We start from the raw sequence: 20,493 nt of genomic DNA, 5'->3' as shown, positions 1-20,493 counted from the left end.
GAGGTCTGGATTGACTGTCCTAGAGTAGATGGATACTTAAACATATCCAGGACAAACTGCTGACGATGGCAGATTGTCTACTTAAAAATCATTTGTTTTTACACATTTTATATAGGTATATACGTGTACTGTATATACCTATTGTGCCTTATGATGTTCCTGTTTTTATAAAAGTGTCTTTGATATTTTCTCTATTACCAGTAACATGATGTCATATGGCATTTCAGATATTAAAAGTACATGTTGGGAATTCCCGAAGGGAAGTTTCAGGAATGGCCCATTAAACCTGCATAAACAAGACATCACACTTTTATATCAAAGTTGTGAAAAGATGTTTATTCCAGTACAACTTTAGAAAAATTTCCTTAATATTTTGTTTTAAAAGTAGCCTAATGTGACATCAGATGTTAAATACAAGATATACTGCTAATTAATATAATACAATGTACCTTGAGGACCCTAGGTAAACAAACAGTGGTACCAAAAAAAAAAAAAAAAAGTAAACATCTGTGAACAAAAGAAGCATAATCCAGCAATTTAGTCCAAAATCCTTTCAGTACCATGGCTTAACATATCTGGTGCACAACCCACCCCCCTCCCAAAAACAAATGGTTTATCATAATTTCCAGACTCCAAAAGCAGTCAGAATCAGAAGAGACGTAACTCCACAACATGGTCAGTAGTAAACAGGTTTTAAAAATGGAATGCAGAAAAGTCTCTTCATTCTTTTAATATTTAATAGTATCTTACCAATATAAAGTTCTAAATAGAAACTTTCAAACAAAGTCTGTGCAGTTGAAAACAGGTCAGTGTACTTGGTAATGTCACCAGCCTGCATAAACAGGCTCTGCATCACAAGGGATCCCATAGAAGTGGCCAGGTGGGTGGTCTTTTCGCAGGAGGGGCGTCCGAGCAAGGGAAAGCTCGCTGTCATTATCTCTTCTCTTCCGCAGAACCAAAACGATGATGAAGAGAAGACCCACTGCGGAGGAGAATTTAAGAGAGTGACAACTGATCTTTTGCTAAGCCCCACCATAAATCAATCTTAAAATCTAATACTGATCGACTTAATAATTTCAGCTTGTGTGACCGAGTATGTTCACCACTGTTCAGCAAATGTTTGAGGGACTCTTGATCTGTAATTTTGCATGATGAGAGCAAAAGATTTCCCAACAGATTTCATAACGGTTAATCATGGACTCATTGACGAGCAAAAAGCTGCTTGGTTTAAAAGTGATTTCTGTGTGAACTGTGCTTTATCCATCGCTACACTATTGACAATATACACCACAGATTTTTCACAGTGGCTGTTGAAATTCTGCCGAAATGTTGCTGATGTGTGTATATAAAGAGGAGTAGCTTAGCAAAAAGACTTTTATCTGTGAAACTTGAAGTTTTTCTAATTTTGGTGTGTGATGTAAACATTTATACCTCCTCCTCCAATAACAAGCAGTGCAATGGTAACAGGAGCAAGTTCACACGTCTCCCCTGCCTTTCTGAAGAAGGTCTCCATGCAGTAACCAGGAGTCGTGCTGCCCTCAGGACAGAACGCATCAGTGGGACACAGGATCGGATTTACATCAGGACTCTACAGACAGACAGAGGAACATTTATTTTCTTGGATAAACAAGGAAGTATTAAAAAAACCTACAGTATAAAATTGCATGTAGAAAGAGTAAACCACAAAGTCCAGTGTTAACAGTAAAGACTGTCTGAGTGTATGTGTGTGTGTGCGCTTAGAGGAACTAATCACTCACTGGGCAGTAGTGGTTTTCAGGACACAGGTCACAGTTCTCTTGGCCCCAGTGGATCTGATAAAAACCACTGTGGCAGATCTGACACTTGGTTTGTTTGAAAGGCTTGTGCATTCCTGTCCAAAAAAAAAAAAAAACTTGTATCACTGAACTGAACTTGTATCACGCTGATATGATCAATTTTATCATGTCTATCATATTTCTGAGTAACTGGGATTTATCTGTCTCCAGAGATTATATCACAAAACTACATTTGATTAGCTTGGATTTTCATATAATTTGAGTAAGCAATGTGGCTAAAAGAAGAAGATACCTGGGCGACAAGGCGTACATTCTTTGGAAGCGGTCTGTAGAGCCTCTGAGCCTGCGGGACAGACCTGGCACTGAGTACAGCTGGAGGAACTAGCAAATGAACAAAGAAAACTCTTTGACAACAAATTCTGACCACTGACATACTAGGAATACAAAGCACAGCATTAAAATTTAACAAGTCAACAAAGAGAACTTCATCAAGTGTATAAAAAGAGGTGGCTTATTAATAGCCATATAATTTAACCTTTCCAAAACTGCATCAAAACTAAATCTACATAAACATACACACACATATACATACATACATATATACATATATATATATACACACACACACACACACACACACATACACTCAATGGCCACTTTATTAGGAACACCTTGCTAGTACCGGGTTGGACCCCCTTTTGCCTTCAGAATTGCCTTAAGTCTTCATTATCAAGTTAGGCACAGCAACCATAACTCCTTCAAAAACAGCCAGAAACCTTGGAGTTATGATTGATGATCAGCTGACTTTCTCAGACCACATTGCTAAAACTGTCCGATCCTGCAGATTTGCTTTATTCAACATCAAGAAGATCAAGCCCTTTCTTTCTGAACATGCTGCACAACTCCTTGTTCAAGCTCTTGTTCTGTGGCTGGACTATTGCAATGCCCTCTTGGCAGGTCTTCCAGCCAATTCTATCAAACCTTTAAAATTAATCCAGAACAGCGGCAGCAAGATGAATTTTTAATGAGCCGAAAAGAATACATGTCACACTTCTGTTTATCAATTTGCACTGACTTCCAATAGATGCTCGCATAAAATTCAAGGCATTGATGTTTGCCTACAAAACTAACACTGGCTCTGCACCCATTTACCTAAATTTGTTACTTCAGACTTATGTGCCCTCTAGAAGCTTGCGTTCTGCAAGTGCAATCTGAGCAGCTGAGTCCTTAGCCATCTTCAAGAATCGGCTTAATACCCATCTCTTCCATCTTTATTTGACCCTCTAACTTTAACACTCACTATTCTAATTCTATTCTTTAAAAATAAAAATAAAATCTAACTACATTTCTAATATTTTTGTATTCTATTTTCTTTTTATTTATTATACAATTATAAATAAAAAAGACCTCTAACACTAGCTTGCTCTATTCTTTTTCGATTCTATCGGTTTTATTTTATTATATTATTTAAAAGCCCTTGCTACATGTACTGTGTTAAAGGGTTAGTTCACCCAGATTGCAAAATTATGTCATTAATAACTTACCCTCATGTTGTTCCAAACCCGTAAGACCTCCGTTTATTTTTGAACACAGTTTTAGATATTTTAGATTTAGTCCGAGAGCTCTCAGTCCCTCCATTGAAGCTGTGTGTACGGTCTACTGTCCATGTCCAGAAAGGTACGAAAAACATCATCAAAGTAGTCCATGTGACATCAGAGGGTCAGTTAGAATTTGTTGAAGCATCGAAAATACATTTTGGTCCAAAAATAGCAAAAACGACGACTTTATTCAGCATTGTCTTCTCTTTCGTGTCTGTTGTGAGAGAGAGTTCAAAACAAAACAGTCTGGATCCACGTCTCCAATACGCATTAATCCACAAATGACTTAAGCTGTTAACTTTTTTAATGTGGCTGACACTCCCTCTGAGTTCAAACAAACCAATATCCCGGAGTAATGCATGCACTCAAACAGCACACTGACTGAACTGCTGTGAAGAGAGAACTGAAGATGAACTCCGAGCCGAGCCAGATAATGAACAAAAGACTGACTCGTTCACGAGTCAAGAACCGGTGGCATCGGTTTTCGGATCACCAGTACTTCTTTCGGACAGTTCGATTCAATAAACCGGTTGAAGAAAACGGTTCACCGGTTCTTTTGCACTTGACGTATAATGGCGTCATTTGCGATGATTGCCCTTGATTCAAGCCTTCGGTTTACCCGCGCTCATAACATTAGCACAAAATCAGTTCAGAATCAATCACCAAAAGAATCAGTTCGGTTCATGCGCTCTGTGTGTCAGTCTGCTTCACGCTGAATCACACATGCACAGTAACATCAGCTCCTCGATTCTTCTTATCTGGCTCGGCTCGGAGTTCATCTTCAGTTCTCTCTTCACAGCAGTTCAGTCAGTGTACTGTGTGAGTACATGAATTACTCCGGGATATTGGTTTGTTTGAACTCAGAGGGAGTGTCAGCCACATTAAAAAAGTTAACAGCTTAAGTCATTTGTGGATTAATGCGTATTGGAGACGTGAACCGTTTCAAACTATTCAGTTCGATTTGGTGAACTGAATGATTCGTTCACGAACCGGATATCCAGCTGCTTTTTTTTTAACTCTCTCACAACAGACACTGAAGAGAAGACAATGCTGAATAAAGTCATAGTTTTTGCTATTTTTAGACCAAAATGTATTTTCGATGCTTCAACAAATTCTAACTGACCCTCTGATGTCACATGGACTACTTTGATGATGTTTTTCTTACCTTTCTGGACATGGACAGTAGACCGTACACAGTGTTTCAATGGAGGGACTGAGAGCTCTCGGACTAAATCTAAAATATCTTAAACTGTGTTCAGAAGATGAACGGAGGTCTTACTGGTTTGGAACGACATGAGGGTAAGTTATTAATTACATAATTTTGCTATCTGGGTGAACTAACCCTTTAAGCTAACTGAGACTTGTTATAGCACTTATATATCATTGCTCTTTTGTTGTTTTTGCTTCCACTGTCCTCATTTGTAAGTCACTTTGGATAAAAGCGTCTGCTAAATGACTAAATGTAACTGTAAATGTAAGTCTTCATGGCATAGATTCAACAAGGTGTTGGATATTGACATGATAGCATCAAGAAGTTGCTGCAGATTTGTCGGCTGCACATCCATGATGCGAATCCTATGGCCTAAATGCATTGAGCTGCTGCCATGTGATTGGCCTATTAGCAGTTTGTATGTATATATATATATATATATATATATATATATATATATATATATATATATATATATGCGCACACATACAATAACTAAATGTTATGAAATATACAATGTTTAATTTCTTCATAAAAAAAATGTAACAAGTGTACACAAATAAAAATAAAAGTGCATATTACTCAAAGCCTGAGATGTAGTTTTTATGTTGCAATGTTCAGAAAAGGAACTTACTTGCAGGATGTGCCTTGTGGACATGGGTTACAGGATGTTGAATTTTGCAAAGATGTGTAGAAACCTGAAGCAATAAGGAGAAAAAAACATATATATATAATTTATTTATTTATTTTCAAATGCTTATTAAAATATTTCAGATTACATTTTACATCTCATAAAAGTAAGGTATATAATACTTACGTAGTTTTATATTTTTATGGATAGGTATACTTTTATATGAAAAATAATAATTTTAATGATTCCAGTGTTATATCATAATACACAAACACACACACAAATACATACATACATATGTATATATATATATATATATACACATACGTATATATTAAACACATATATATTAAAATAAAAGAAATACAAATTCTAATTACCCCACAATATATTTTAATATGTATTTGCATATTTTTTCTTCACCCTCAATGTGTCAATTTATTTACATAAAGCAAAAAATAAAAATAAAAAGAAATAACTGAATGAATGAATGACATATCACTTGTTACCTGGTGCACATGCTGTACAGGAAGCAGAGCCTGTGTTATTGCTGTAGGACCCAGTAGGACACGGCTGGCAGACAGGGCTTCCAGTGACACTAATGAAAAAATTATTAAAGCAAGTTTGGCATAGAAAGATTGCTTATGCTTTAAATATACAACAGAGTAATACTTTCTCCTCTCACTTGCTGTAAAACCCAGATGAACAGGGCACACAGCCCTGCTGTCCTGCTAGAGGCTGATAGAAACCCTGGACGCACAGAAGACAGGCTCCAGGTAACACACACAGGCCTGCCTCGGGACAGCAGGAGCACAACAGAGTTTCTGAAAACACAGAGAGAGAAAGTGCATGAGTCAACTTCAACTTTTAAGGCAACATGAAACCAAAATGAACCCAAATTCACATTCTTAACACACAAAAAGCACCCACCGTTATCATAATAAGAGCCAGGAGCGCAGGCCGTGCAGGTGGAGGTGTTGAGGCCGGAGCAGCTGGGCCCTGTAGTGCTCAAGCTTACACTGACTGTGGTGATGGTCACAGCAGGACTGAGTGTTGTCTGACTCATCACCACTCCTACACAACCATAGAGGACAAACTAGGTTCAAATAAATCATATGACAGTCATCTTTAAAGCATAATTATGCTTTTAACAGCGTTGGTCACCCAAAACAGTCCGTCATTGTGTAATTATCCACATGTGATTCAAAAATCCAAATTATTTTCGTCTTATTTCTTATGTAAAGCAACAACAAAAAAACAACCTTCTATTCATGCTTCTATTTTCCATACAATGAATACAGACAGTGACTTTAAAGCACCAAAAAAGGATAACAAAGCGCAAAAAAACAAAAACAAATCCTGTGAGCCATTTAGTGCTAAGAATGGAACCAAAATATTTTTTATTTGAACATTTTTTTAATTCTTCCCTCTTTCCTCTCAGCTTCCACAAAACTAATAAGCAGCACAAACATTTTCATCACTGATAACAACAATAAATGATTTCTTAAGCACCAAACCAGCCTCTTAAAATGATTTCTGAAGGATCATGTGACACTGAACAAGCTCAAAAAAATTAACTTATATACAACATCACTGTTTTTACTGTATTTTTGATCAAATAAATGCAGCCTTAGTACACATATACAACAGTTTCAAACCCATCTTTTAAACTGTTGTTTTGATGGTCATCTTTACTGAACCAGACCCTAATTTAGTCTTATGTGAACTGTAAACGACGTCTTATAAAGCGAAAAGGAGTTTTTTTAAATTATTATTAGTAAATATAACAAGATTTCTCTATTTTGCCTACATACTGCTAAAGGTTTTGGAGTGTTTTGTTAAAAAGGTCTACTGTAATAGCATCGCATGAATCATACTCCCATTCCTTCGATTGTGTATGTGTGTTTATTGTCTGTTGGTGTATACTGTAAATGGCACCGCATGGATGTTAACAATCAGCAGAAAGTCAAACAGAGTCCTTATTGTGAATGTAATCACATTAGCCATGAGGCCGGTCACCCACATCGACACAAGCTCCTCGCTGAAGAAATACAAGTGTTCTGAGGAGACGGTCATATGACTCGATTTCACTCCAGAAATACTAAGAACAAGTGAGGGACCTAGAAACCATGTGTCTGTTTGTTCTCCTCCAAGCTTTTACGGCTTTTTAAGAAAATAGTTTAGCTACTCTTACTGCCTTGTTAATAAAGTAGTAGTTTGACAAATGAATGAATCAGAGTTCATAAACATAAAAACGTCTACAGAACACTGCTGTCACTGTATGACATGCCAATAACCCAACTACTCTATGTTTACTAAACAGCAGAGCTATATTGTGCTGTTGATTTTGATCTAAAGATTTGCAGGTTTTGGCCTGTCTTAGTAATCAGGAGGAATGTTGTTGGTAAAATATCTCAACGATGTAATAAATGTGTCTCTGTATTGAAAAACAACAAACAAACAAATACTTACTTGCATTGTGGATACTGATTTTTAAAAACACCTGAACACAATTATACATACATATGACTACATATGATAAACTGTGTTTAGGTGTTTTTAAAAATCAGTGTATATATATATATATATATATAAACACACACATATGTACAGTACATGGTTCATTCACGAAGCGAAATGTTGCTGCCGTTCAAAAGGTGAAACCTTAACTTTTTTTCTTCACGATCATGACATTTTGATGTATTTTAAAATATCAGTTCAACGATAAAAGTTAAATATTAAAATGCGTTTTGACATTGCGTCAAGTCACATTTATCTGTTAATCTGCTGTGAATCGGAAACTCACCCAAAACACAAGCGGTGGCGAGAACAGACCAAACTCCCAATCGCTCCATGATCCAGCGGTTTACCACATCTGTCTATCCATCTGAACTCATCACGACAGACGACATCCTTAGTGTATTATTGTGAACTGTTGAAGATTTCTGCTCTCATTCCCTCTTTCGTGGGCTAGTCAATGTCATATGACACTAATCATGTGATTAGTCACATTCCTAAACAAAGACTGAAACGATTCACTGTTACCGTGCTGTTTCTATCATTTACAAACATTCTGTAAACATGAACTAAACTGAGCACGATGCAGAAGTTAAGCGAACTATTTAACTTGAGTGACACATTAACGAGCTCGACGCCAGTTAAAGGTCCAACAGTTTCTGAAATGACGACGACATTTCTGAAGTCCCGCCCTTAAAACGGGCGACAGGACCTCAGCGTCACTATGGTAAATGTAGTTCACACACACACACACACACACACACACACACACACACACAATGGTAATTTGACGTTAGGGGTTATTTGAAGAAGTTAAGAAATAGTGATATTTCTGTCATTTCGCCACAGGGTCATTTCTTTTGCTTAGTTTACTCAAGCAACATAGCAAAACTATCAAAGCTGGATTACTTTCTCTCACTGTCCAATCTGCTCCATTTCAGATAGCTGGGAAAGTCTGTTACTTAGCCTACTACTTCAATATTTTGCACTCAAATGAGAGAGAGAGAGAGAGAGAGAGAGAGAGAGAGAGAGAGAGAGAGATACTGTTTATTCACTGTTTAATATGGTGATTAGTGCAAAACACTGACTTAAGCATGCCCTGAGTAACACACAGGATTTCACAAACACATGAACCAATGTGTAAATGTGTAACACTGATGGATTTAAACACTGAAGAACTGATGTAGGTCTTAACACACATAAAGGTTTCAATACAGAGTGTAAAAAAGCCCTTTACAGTAAACAAGAACAGAGATGGTGATTCAAAACCAGACCATTATAATATAAAAGCTGAAAATGTGCATGGCTAAAGGCTATATTTATGATATCCAACACGCATTTGGTGCATTTTAGCTTTAGCTAGACTCTGGCATAATAAAATAAATAACATTTGCTATTACATTAGAACAGAAAGTGTAACAATTTAACTCAACAGTATAATACCAACTATTGCCTAGTTTTCTTTTTTTATGGCTTGATATAATGTAGTAAACAACTTCAAAACTATGATGTTCAGTGCAAAGGGTCTGCCACTAACAAACTGGCCTATGTTTGGAAGCTGGAAAAGCAACACTGGTTATTTTAACACTTTATTTAATTACTTTTGGAAACCAACCAATTACAAAAAAACTCAAAAATGGCTGGTAGCCACTGACTTCCATAGTACTTTTATTTTTTCCATACTATGAAAGTCAATGGCTACCATCAGCTGTTTGGTTACTAACATTTCTTCTGAATATCTTCTGGGCTGAACAGAAGAAATAAACTCACACAGGTTGGATGTGTAAATCTAGGAGTAAATGATGAGAGATTTTAAATTTTGGGGTGAAACATCCCTTTAAAACCTTATATAAACTTTCACACTCAGGATGAGGAGAGCAGTATTCACTCTGGCATGTCTTTTTTTACATCCCTCGCTGTCTTTGATTGACTCTTCTGGGCAATTCCATAGGGAACATGAGCCGCCACAGTCCCAAGTTCTGCCGCTCCCTTCACGTGGAACATTTGATCGTCAAAGAAGATATGAGGTCTGATCTTTTCCAGCATGGGGCCTTTAGGGGCTCCTGCTAGGAAGAGGGCCTCATCTGTCTCCAGACCCCAGGAGCGTAACGTCTTGAGGGCCCGGGTGCCTGAACTGGCTGCACTGCGAGCTGTAACCAAATAGGTGCGGATGGGACAGTCCAGGCGCTGACCTTTGGCATAGAATTTTTGCTGCAGCTTCCCTAGAGCTTCCAAGAACCCCTTAAGTGGTCCCTATGAAAAATAGTAAGATAATAATTCACTGTTGTCAAATGTATAATATCTGTTTTCTTGTGAAAAAGTGTCAGTAGATGTTTTACAGCAATCATTCACATCATCAGTGGAGTTTAAACACAGTATATTGTTGAACATACATGATCAAGAGGTTTATTTTCATGGGCTTTCTCATGCTCATAGAACTTGTCCAGTCCGTGGGCTTTGTAGATTATCTCTGACTCATCTGAAAAGAGAACGGCATCTCCATCGAAGGCCACTCGCAGCTGAGTCTCCGACAACTCTGTGATTTTTCCAGGTGAGAATACTGTTGCTGCTGCAATTCCTAATAAGAAAAGAATTTCATATTGAATCAAAATTTGTATATTTATGATTCTAACATTAAAAGTTAATTAATTCCCCAAACCACTTCACTCACCTTCTTCAATGGCTTCTCTAACTTTCATTGAATCAGCTGACAGATAAAGGTTGGCATGGTAGGCTTTCAGATACCCAATAAGACTGTTGCCACCAGTCATACAAAAGCGCTCTATAAATAGCTCTGGAAATAAAATTAAAAAAACAACAACACAGGATAGTATCTTATAATATCTTTTAATAACTACAATGAACTCAATTAGTGAATTATTTATACATCCACTTCATCTATCTGTATTTGGACTTGTGTATTTGTTTACAATTCCCAAATAACATAAATTTAGTTTTATTAATGTATAATGAAAATTATATCAAAACCACATTTTTCATTTAGTAATTTCTGAAGTGATGGTCTGCAATATCTCTTTCAAATTCAATTCTACACATTTTTATACTTTGGTGATATCATTTATATAAAGCAGAAATAACTTTGGACCCAGTACTGACCCCTGGGGGATGCCACAAGCAATGCTCAAGCACAAAGATGAATATTCCCCCAACTTTACAAACTGTTTCCTGTCTCTAAACCAGTGCTTTAAGTGGCCCAAAAGAGGTGCCGGTGCTGTATTATAGCATGTTCTGTGTGATTTGGACAACTTCAAGTTACGCCTCCTACTTCAAGTTACGCCCCCGTCTTGCAGTCTGCAGACGTACACACTTGGGATGGGGGGCTTATGATATTAGACTTCGTAGCCTATAATAAAAGATAATGAATTTCAAACCTTAATTAAACATATTTTTATTCAAAGATCAACCGTCTGTCATTACTCTTTAGTCTGCCACAAGAAACAACAACATTAAAATCATGAACTCAAATGTCATTGTAAAAAGAAAAAAAAACAATGACTGTTGTAAAAGTGCGTAAATCAGACCTTTCTGTAACGCTAATGCTAATGAGCTTAAACTTATTTTTTGTACACAGTGCAGCGAGCATCACTGTCCTCCTCGCAGCTGCAGCAACTTGCGCTCTCTTCATCAAGCTTTAAAACAAAAAGGGGACAAAAAGGTCGTATTATCTTTGTGCATATAGATTAATTAGATAAATGAATATCTAAATTCGTGCCTAGCCACTTACGTTTTTTCTTTAGAACTTAGAAAAAAGTTGCTGCTGCTGATGAGCAGCCGGCGGGGGCTGGTTGCAGGACGACTCAACCTCTGCAGACAGTTTTTAATGTTTATCAGACAATAACTTTCGGGACAATTAGAGCCAGATTCGGGACAACAGTTTAGATTTCGGGACTGTCCCAAATTTTTCGGGACGTCTGGTCACCCTACCTGAAAGAGCTACTGCATTACTTCATTAGCTTGCGTCTGACCTGCAAAGATATCATTCAGGCTTGGTGGGGACGTGTCAGTCAGTGAGTAATCTGATTCTGACCGTGTTGTTGTAGTAGTACTCAGAGTCTGAAGCCAGGAGAGTATATTAAGTGTTGTTCACTGTATTTGAATTATTACCGAGCCGATTATGCGTGTTTCACACACTCTCTCCGGCCACGTTGAGTTGTTACTGACAGCGGCAAAAGCGACGCATGTGTATATATATATAAATAAATATATAAATACCATTATTGTACCCAGTAGAATTACACCCCATTGTGCCATTGTTATATATATAAACCCTTACTCTACATTCCATTAATGATTTTGTCAGATATGCTGTATCTTAATACACATTTTTACCAGAAAGAAAGAAATCTGCATTAAGACTAATTAGATGATAAATACTGATATATTTTGACTTACGGTAATGGTTAATTGAATTTATGAGCCGAAGTCCCACATGAGCATGATTGCTGGTCATCAGAACCACATCAAAGAGCTCTTCACTGTCTGGATAAAGCTCCCTGAGTCGAGTGTTCACTGCCTCCACTGCCTACACAACACAGAAAAAGAACATTTCCCTCTATATCCATAGCTTGGATAACTGGATGACAGAAATTAATATTTTCTTCCCTTAAGTTGAGATGTTTGTAAACTTTTTCTAATTATTATTCGTATTAATGATATCATTGCTAATTACTGATGTGTGTGAATACAATAGAACAGGTTTGACCTTAATGAAGGGCAATGCAGGTCCGGGTGCAAATGGCTCGATCTCATGTTGGATCTGATATTTCAGGTAATCCTCCATTCCCTGCTGCTCATAAATGTCCTGCTCTCGATCCATATTGAAGAGAGCACGGGAGGACACGGCGATGGTGATGGCATTCTGAGGCTTTGGCTGAATAAATATATTACATACTGGAGGTATAGGCCATATAATTTTGGTTACTATTTGAGTGTTATATCAAATATATTTCACATTTTGCAACAAAAAGACAGACAGACAGAAAGATACAGTGGGGAAAATATTTGATCCCCAGCTGATTTTGTTAGTTTGTCTACTTACAAAGAAATGGGTCTGTAATTTTTATGGTAGATTTGTTTTAACAGATAGACAGAATACCAACCAAACAAAATTTTAGAACATTATATAAAAACCAAACAACATTATATAAAGGTTAGAAATTGATGTGCATTTAAGTGAGTGAAATATGTATTTGATCCCCAGGCAAAACACGACTTAGTACTTCGTGCAGAAATCCTTGTTGGCAAGCGCAGAGGTAAAACTTTTTTTTTAGTTGGTCACCAGGTTTGCACACATCTCAGGAGGGATTTTGATCCATTCCTCTACAGATTCTCTACTAATCCTTTATTTCTTGGCTGTCGTTTGGCAACTCGAAGTTTCTGCTCCCTCCACAGATTTTCTATAGGACTGAGGTCTGGAGACTGGCTGGGACACTCTCAAGGAGGTTCTCGTCCAAGACTTTACAGTACATGGCCCCGTCCTCATTTGCCCCTCAATGCTGTGAAGTCGTCCTGTACCCTTAGCAGAAAAACAGCCCCAAAGCACAATGTTTCCACCTCCGTGCTCGACTGTAGGGATGGTGTTCTTGGGGTCATAGTCAGCATTTCTCTCCCTCCAAACACGGCGAGTCGAGTTAATGCCAAAGAGCTCAATTTTGGTCTCATCTGACCACAGCATTTTCTCCCAAGCCTTCTCTGAATCATTTAGCTGTTCACTGGCAAACTTTAAACGGGTCTGTACATGTGCCTTCTTGAGCAGGGGAATTTCAGTCCATAGTGTGTTACCAATGTTTTGCTTAGTGACTGTGTCCCAACTGCCTTAAGATCAGTAACAAGCTCCTCCTGTGTAGTTCAGGACTGATCCCGCACCTTTCTTATGATCATCCTTTCCCCGAGAGGTGAGATCTTGAACAGAGCTCCAGACCGAGGTCAATTGATGCCTATTCTGTATTTCTACCATTTCTGAATAATCGCACCAACAGTTGTCTCCTTCTCACCAAGCTTCCTGCTCCTGTGGAGCGATTCGACCAATCAGATGAAAGCAGCGTTTCAGCCCCGCCCACAAGTGCGAATGAAATATTGAAGCCATAAACCGAAATGATCAAAAGGTACACGGACCAACGGTCTTGTCCATGTTCTCTCACTTGAATCCTCTTCTTGAGATTTGAGTCTCTTGACCTTCTGCAAGCCCCGCCTTGTTCACGCAGTGATTGACAAGGCGAGAGGGGGCGGACACGTGATCGGCTCGGAATGCATTTTCAATGTGCACATTGAATTTTGCTACATTCATTGCGGGACACTGAATGAAAATGCAATCGTAAGTGTCTTGACTGAGTGTTAATGCATTTAAGAAAAATAGCATTTAAATGATAATTTTGCCACAGTTTTTGCTTGAACATGTTATACATATCTAATAATTTCTGTAATACATTTTAATTTTGCTACTTATAAAGCATTAAAATTAGTTTTCTTTTTACATATTAAAACTGGTGTATAAAATGGCAAATGAAAATGATGTAATTTAATTTTCATTTTCATTTTGCACCAAACGTTGCACAAATGTATTGGAAAATGAAAATGTAAATACAGAAATGCATTGCCATTTTACATATTGCATTGTCATTTTGCATATTACATTCCAAATTGAATATCGCTACCCATGTGCTTCCGTCTTCATGTCGTTTTTTTCTATAAACGTTCAATCGCTCATCCCAAAGTCTGCGCTGCGGTTTTATCACTGTCCATTGTCGTCTTCTGTAAGCTGCCTTGTTATTCTGTTTGCTGATCCGCTGTTGAATACAGGTTAATTCCTCCGCAGCATCACTGCAGCTAAACGCTCGCGTCATCGCGTCTGCTCAGTGTCTCGCTGCAGGAGGTGCGGGTATTTTTAAAGCCCTTATCAAATGCAGACACCTCTGGTGCGCTCAGCACAAGCTTCAATGCTTTCACTCACAACCGATAGCTACTGTATGTCGCTATATTACAAGGAACTTGGCTATAGACTCACCGGTGTAGGTTTCTTGCTGGGACTCGACTGGTTACTGGTCTCCTGCTCCCCAAAAGTGTGCATCTCTTTCATTAGTGGTTTATTCATGATCAACAGCTGAGAGACTGATGCTCAGAAGAGCCTTGCTCTGTATGACCCTCTCACACACACACTGACTGGTATAGGCAGACACATCCACTGAAGCAGGGACGTGCACAGACATTTTGAGGGGCAGGGGCTCAAGTGAAATAAAGGGCACTTCTCATAATTAGGTTTTTTTTTTTTTTTTAAACAAAAAAAAGTATATATATATATATATATATATATATATATATATATATATATATATATATATATATATATATATATATTAACGCAACTCTGACTTCCTTTAAAAAAAAAATAATTTAAAAAGTTAATTAATTTTATCTTCCTCAAACTCACGCAATTGTTTCATTTTTTGAAAAGATGTCTACAAAATAATCAGTTCACAGAAACCATGGTCTCCTTAGTATTCACTAGGTTTATAGAGCAGCAAAGGAAACCATTCCACAATGTGCATGTTCCACAAAACATTTTCTATGCTACTAGTTTCAAGTATATGAAGAGTTCAGATGCAAAAGCCTCTAAGTGCCATCTGAAATTTTCTTATGAGCTTTTTTTTTTCAAGCTCGTATTTAAGTTCAGTAATTTAACTTAAATGACAATTAATAGGTAATTTCCATTGCCAGTAATGTGAAATAAGTGAACATAAACATACAAGCTTGATAAGAATGATCATTATTGAAGGAAATTTCAGATGGCACTTAGAGGATTTTTCATCTGAACTCTTCATATTTAGAATAACCTAAATAACTGCATCAAACAGAGGGGCGTGTTTTACTAATAATTTGTTTATTTTTGCACAAGGCACTACATCGTTTTAATTATTTTGGTGTTATCAGAATACATAACACTTTAAAATTAAACTTACCAAAATAATTGAGTAAAAATTCAATAAAAGCCAATGTCATGTATGTATTTGTGGTGGTATGGAATACTATTTTATAAAGGTTTCGAGGAAATAAAAAAAAAGTTAAATTACTTAAATAGTTAATTTATAAATATTGTTATTTTTAAAGTTTAATGTTAACTTATTTCTACTCAGTTTTATTTATTAATGTACCAGATGCAGTTACTCAGATTTACTACATTTTTTAGAGTGTATCCTCCATCTGTTTGCATCTGTAGATTTCTTCTAAATTCACCAATTTAGATTTCTTCATTTCAGGGGGAAAGACTCATGATGTAAGTCAATAACTGGGGACGTTCTGTATGCAAATTAGGCGTCAACTAGTTAAAATGCGCACATTTGCATCTAATTGACAGGGAAATGCATGTAAATAGGATAAACAAAATAACTAAAGCATATCACCTGGTGGTGATATATGCTTATTTTATTAACTTATTTTATTACATGACTTGGTTGAATTCCAATGTAGAATGCGGTCTGTTATAACCAACAGACCGCTGTGCGGAGCATAACAGACGGTTGCCATGAAAAACAGAGCGTTGCTATGGACTCACAGGATTCTAACCGTAGAGGCGGAGCAGACTATTTTCTTTAGCGGAAGCAATACAATCGGGTTTAACAATCGGGGGAGAGGGAGAGGGAGCGCTTCAGAACTCCTGACCTGATATTTAGATACTATGTTTCAATAAATATATTTGTTTGACAGGGAAGCTGTGTGCAAACAGAAATATATATTATTTTTCATCCCAGAAAAAAGGGCACTTTCTCTCCAGGAATAAAAAGGACAGGTGCTCAAGCCCCCTTTCATGTCTATGTGTGCACGTGCCTGCCCTGAAGCAAAGCAGAACCCAAAGAGCAATCAGATGAGCACACACTGATTTAGATATGCATGTTCGACATTCACATCTCCATCATCTGCTGCTTCCGGGACTAGTGTGGGTGTACATAGTGCCTCTACAAATGGAGGAAATGTATTTTGGACTATGGGAATCTGATGCTAATTGCACATCTCAGAAAGGTCTCTATAAGAGAGGAAAACCCCTTCATGATCAGCACTAATGCACAAGAGCAGCTCATATAATGACTCCAAATACATATTGAGTTGTGTGCATTGTATTTTCATGAGGCTCAAAAATAGAATATGAACAAGTTCATACACTACTATACAGATGTGGTCAGAAAGACTTATCTCTTATGGTCTCTTACGCTCATCAACACTGCATTTATTCAATCTCAAATACAGTAAAACAGACTTATTCTGATGTATGATTGCAATGTAAAATAACTTAATTTATTCTTGTGATGTAATGCTGCATTTTCAGTATTATTACTCCAGTCTCCTTCAGAAATCATTTTAATATGCTGATTTGCTGCTCAAGAAATATTTATTATCAATTTTGTAAAGAGTTGCGCTGCTTAACATTTTTGTGGAAAGGTCAGGATTTTCAGAAGTATGTAACTAAATAAAATATAGAAATATGTAAATTGAAGCAAAACAAATCTATCTATATACACAGTACAGACCAAAAGTTTGGAAACATTACGATTTTTAATGTTTTTTAAAAGAAGTTTCTTCTGCTCATCAAGCCTGCATTTATTTGAACAGAAATATAGAAAAAACAGTAATATTGTGATATATTATTACGATTTAAAATAATTGTTTTTAAATGTATTATACTTTAAATGATCATTTATTTCTGTGATGCAAAGCTGAATTTTGAGGATCATTATCACATGATCCTTTAGAAATCATTCTAATATGATGATTCAGTATCAAAGTTGGAAACAGTTCTGCTGCTTAATATTGTTTCAGAACATGTGATACTTTTTTAGGATACTTTGATGAATAAAAAGTAAAAAAAAAAAAAAGAAGCTATGTTTTTAAAATATAAATATTTTGTAATAACAATATACACTACTGGTCAGTAATTTTTTTCTTTTTAAATAAAATCAATACTTTTATTCAGCAAGGATGTGTTAAATTGATAAAAAGTAATAGTAAAGAAAATATATTATTAGAATATATATTATTACATTTTTTATTTTGAATAAATGCAGTTCTTTTTAACCTTTTATTGATCAAATATATTAGACAGCAGAACTGTTTCCAACACTCATAATAAATCAGAATATTAGAATGATTTCTAAATGATCATGTGATAGACTGGATGTTACATGTGACTCTGAAGGCTGGAGTAATGATGCTGAAAATACAGCATTGCATCACAGGAATAAATTACTTTTGTAAAATATATTCAAATAGAAAACTATTATTTTAAGTTGTTATAATATTTCACAATATTACTGTTTTTTCTGTATTTTTGATCAAATAAACGCAGGCTTGATGAGCAGAAGAAACTTATTTCAAAAACATTAAAAATATTAATGTTTACAAACTTTGGGTCTGTACTGTGTGTGTGTGTGTGTGTGTGTGTGTGTGTTTGTGTGTGTGTGTGTATATATATATATATATATATATATATATATATATATATATGTATACACACACACAAGTTAAAATTTTGGTTGCACAGATATGGAAACTCATTAGATTTTTAAAAGGACTCTGGATCATTCAAGGATGTTGAAAATCCTACTGAATTCCATCTTTTTTTCGTACTTAACCTTAATTCAAGCAAAGAAGGATTTTTAAAGCCCGTAAGGTTTACCTTGCCTGTTTAAATGTTTGAAACAGTTGAAAACATTCATTAGAAATTTAGAAAACTAATCAAAAAGTAATAAGTTACATTAATAAAGTAACTGAAATAGTTACACTACTCATTACATTTTAAACAGGGTAACTTGTAATCTAACACTGTGCATTAATGAAAGCTCAATAATGATTTCAGCATATAGTCCAACAAAAATTGGGGAAGTGATCTCAAGGTGTACTCTATATTGCAGAATAAGATAATGTATCTTGACACCATTTGTACTCAGAACAAGAAATTGCAGAGAGGTCCAGTTTCTGTAAAGAAAACTTTATTACTTTCATTGCATGACATAAATACTTTGTAGACTTCGTAAAGTTTTTCTTTACATCTTATTAGACTGAACCGGCCATTACAAAATAAGAACAAGCTTTGAATAAATAGAGTAAATTCTCTCATTGTGATTCTCTTTATACAGAAGAAATAATTTTGTACACATTCAATTTCATTATTTTTGTACTCTGTAAAATAAAACATCTGTATAATTTTTTTTTTCAATTAATACATAAAAACAAGGCAAAAAAAAAGAAAGAATGAGAATCGTAAGAGGGCACAAATCAGAAACTGAGCTTATCAACACAACAGGCTGGAAGTTGAGTCTGCCGTCTGAGGAAGTGTTGGACATTTGGTCTCACTTCAAACCAAAATACAATCAATCCCTCAGTATCATGTCGATGTACAATCAATCAATCCTGAGGAACAGTCATGATATCAAAACAGGAAACAACCACAAAAATGACAGATTTGATCCATTTGGCAAATGTCTACTTGATCGTACCGCTAAATAACAATGAATATCTGTATACAACACTATATCATATCTACCCAGTCGTGATCCTAATGCTATATCTGCAGTATTTTTAATGGCATAGTGTGTCAGTGTCAGGTGTAGACCTCTATACCAATACTGAAGGTCCTAGAATCAGGTCAGCTGACTACAGGTGAACAAAGCCAAAGCAATCTTATTATAACAACCAACTGTGGTCAAAGTAGGAAATCTGGAGAGAATCAAATTAACTGCAAATTATGCCAAAGTAAACCAAATGTACTGTACCCTGCCATTCATGAACATAAACCTTTAAATATGTTTGATGCAAATATATTGGAACACAAAAATCTCAGTTTGCTTTGCAGAGTTACAGTATGTTTTAAAGCTTTATATCTGTTGTGAATGTCCTGTAAATGCAGCAGTAGATGGAATGAGGAGATTTAGGGAATGAGACAGAAAGAGGGAAAGTATTAAATCAAACTGCCTCAAGTGTGTGTGTATCTTACAATATTGCTAGAACCAGTCACACTCAAATCAATCAATCAATGTTGCTTCACAAGATGCATGCAAACATATTAGACCTTTACCTTACTAGAAACCTGTTATAAGTGATGCCAATGATTTACAATAACAACTTTGGCAAAAAGGAATGTGTTCGGAACTGATTAATAACACAAATGATAAATGATGAATTACTATTTCAGTGTCAATCCGATTTTTAGAGTTGGAAAACAGTATCTACAGAGAATGTTTAAACACTTATGTAAGATCTCAGAAACAATTTTGTTTGTAGTTAACATCTGAAATCAGGTTTAATATTACTGTAAAATGACTTGAGATCATTACACTTGAAGAATCATCAAATGTAGCATTGCTTGCCAGCTATAGCTCATTCTTAAATTCTCCTCTATTTGCTATACAAAGTGCATTTTATGCCAGCCAGTAGTGTTTGTAATATTACATTTCATATGAAGTGTTTTGGGCAAAGCTGTTTTGAAGCACAATATCATGTGCTCAATTTCAGACGATCTCGACCGCAAAAGTGCATTTACACAGTTCTTGCTTACATCGATAGCAATTTCAAATCTTGCCTGTTTGATTACTAGAAGGTGACTATGTTACAAAAGCAGATGTTTTGCAGTTAACTATAGCTTATTTTCTGATTATACTGACATCTGAAACCAACAGAACATCATCTTTCATTCTTACATTGGTAAATGTCAAAAGTTAGTTTCCAAGTCATATTTTACCACAAATTCAATATTTT

The 20,493-nt window shown here is 36.1% G+C and overlaps 2 protein-coding genes across 3 annotated transcripts; both read right to left on the bottom strand.

The window, feature by feature from the left end:
• Positions 1 to 308: 308 nt before the first annotated feature.
• Positions 309 to 8,398, bottom strand: LOC132113002 (signal peptide, CUB and EGF-like domain-containing protein 2). The gene is made up of 9 exons (XM_059520781.1): positions 8,021 to 8,398; positions 6,145 to 6,288; positions 5,900 to 6,038; positions 5,724 to 5,812; positions 5,218 to 5,281; positions 2,068 to 2,156; positions 1,758 to 1,870; positions 1,432 to 1,588; positions 309 to 982 (listed from the first exon to the last, which is right to left on the bottom strand). The coding sequence occupies exons 1-9, from the start codon at positions 8,067 to 8,069 to the stop codon at positions 825 to 827; spliced, it is 1,002 nt and encodes a 333-aa protein (XP_059376764.1). The 5' UTR covers positions 8,070 to 8,398; the 3' UTR covers positions 309 to 824.
• Positions 8,399 to 8,772: 374 nt separating this feature from the next.
• On the bottom strand, positions 8,773 to 14,925 carry nt5c1ab (5'-nucleotidase, cytosolic IAb). Of its 2 annotated transcripts, XR_009425065.1 has the most exons (7): positions 14,756 to 14,925; positions 12,455 to 12,622; positions 12,145 to 12,274; positions 10,403 to 10,525; positions 10,125 to 10,309; positions 9,362 to 9,984; positions 8,773 to 9,331 (listed from the first exon to the last, which is right to left on the bottom strand). XR_009425065.1 is itself a non-coding variant. In XM_059520780.1 (6 exons), the coding sequence occupies exons 1-6, from the start codon at positions 14,840 to 14,842 to the stop codon at positions 9,616 to 9,618; spliced, it is 1,062 nt and encodes a 353-aa protein (XP_059376763.1). In that variant the 5' UTR covers positions 14,843 to 14,925; the 3' UTR covers positions 9,351 to 9,615. The 2 variants fall into 2 exon arrangements, 1 of the variants encoding a protein (XP_059376763.1); XM_059520780.1 differs by lacking the exon at positions 8,773 to 9,331 and having other exon boundaries at positions 9,351 to 9,984.
• Between the last annotated feature and the right edge of the window lie 5,568 nt (positions 14,926 to 20,493).

This window comes from Carassius carassius, chromosome 32, assembly GCF_963082965.1.
Source record: "Carassius carassius chromosome 32, fCarCar2.1, whole genome shotgun sequence".
In the NCBI taxonomy this organism is placed as follows: Eukaryota; Metazoa; Chordata; class Actinopteri; order Cypriniformes; family Cyprinidae; genus Carassius; species Carassius carassius.
The sequence above is the reverse complement of the archived record's forward strand: the minus strand, read 5'-3'. Positions and strand labels throughout refer to the sequence as shown.

Coding starts and splice junctions, on each gene's coding strand:
- LOC132113002 (XM_059520781.1), bottom strand. CDS start 8,069: ATGGAGCGATTGGGAGTTTGGTCTGTTCTCGCCACCGCTTGTGTTTTG. Junction 6,289..8,020: donor CGCCACCGCTTGTGTTTTGG/GTGAGTTTCCGA, acceptor ATGGTTGTGTAG/GAGTGGTGATGAGTCAGACA. Junction 6,039..6,144: donor TGGCTCTTATTATGATAACG/GTGGGTGCTTTT, acceptor CTGTGTTTTCAG/AAACTCTGTTGTGCTCCTGC.
- nt5c1ab (XM_059520780.1), bottom strand. CDS start 14,842: ATGAATAAACCACTAATGAAAGAGATGCACACTTTTGGGGAGCAGGAG. Junction 12,275..12,454: donor CTGCATTGCCCTTCATTAAG/GTCAAACCTGTT, acceptor TGTGTTGTGTAG/GCAGTGGAGGCAGTGAACAC. Junction 10,526..12,144: donor AAATTCAATTAACCATTACC/GTAAGTCAAAAT, acceptor TTTTATTTCCAG/AGCTATTTATAGAGCGCTTT.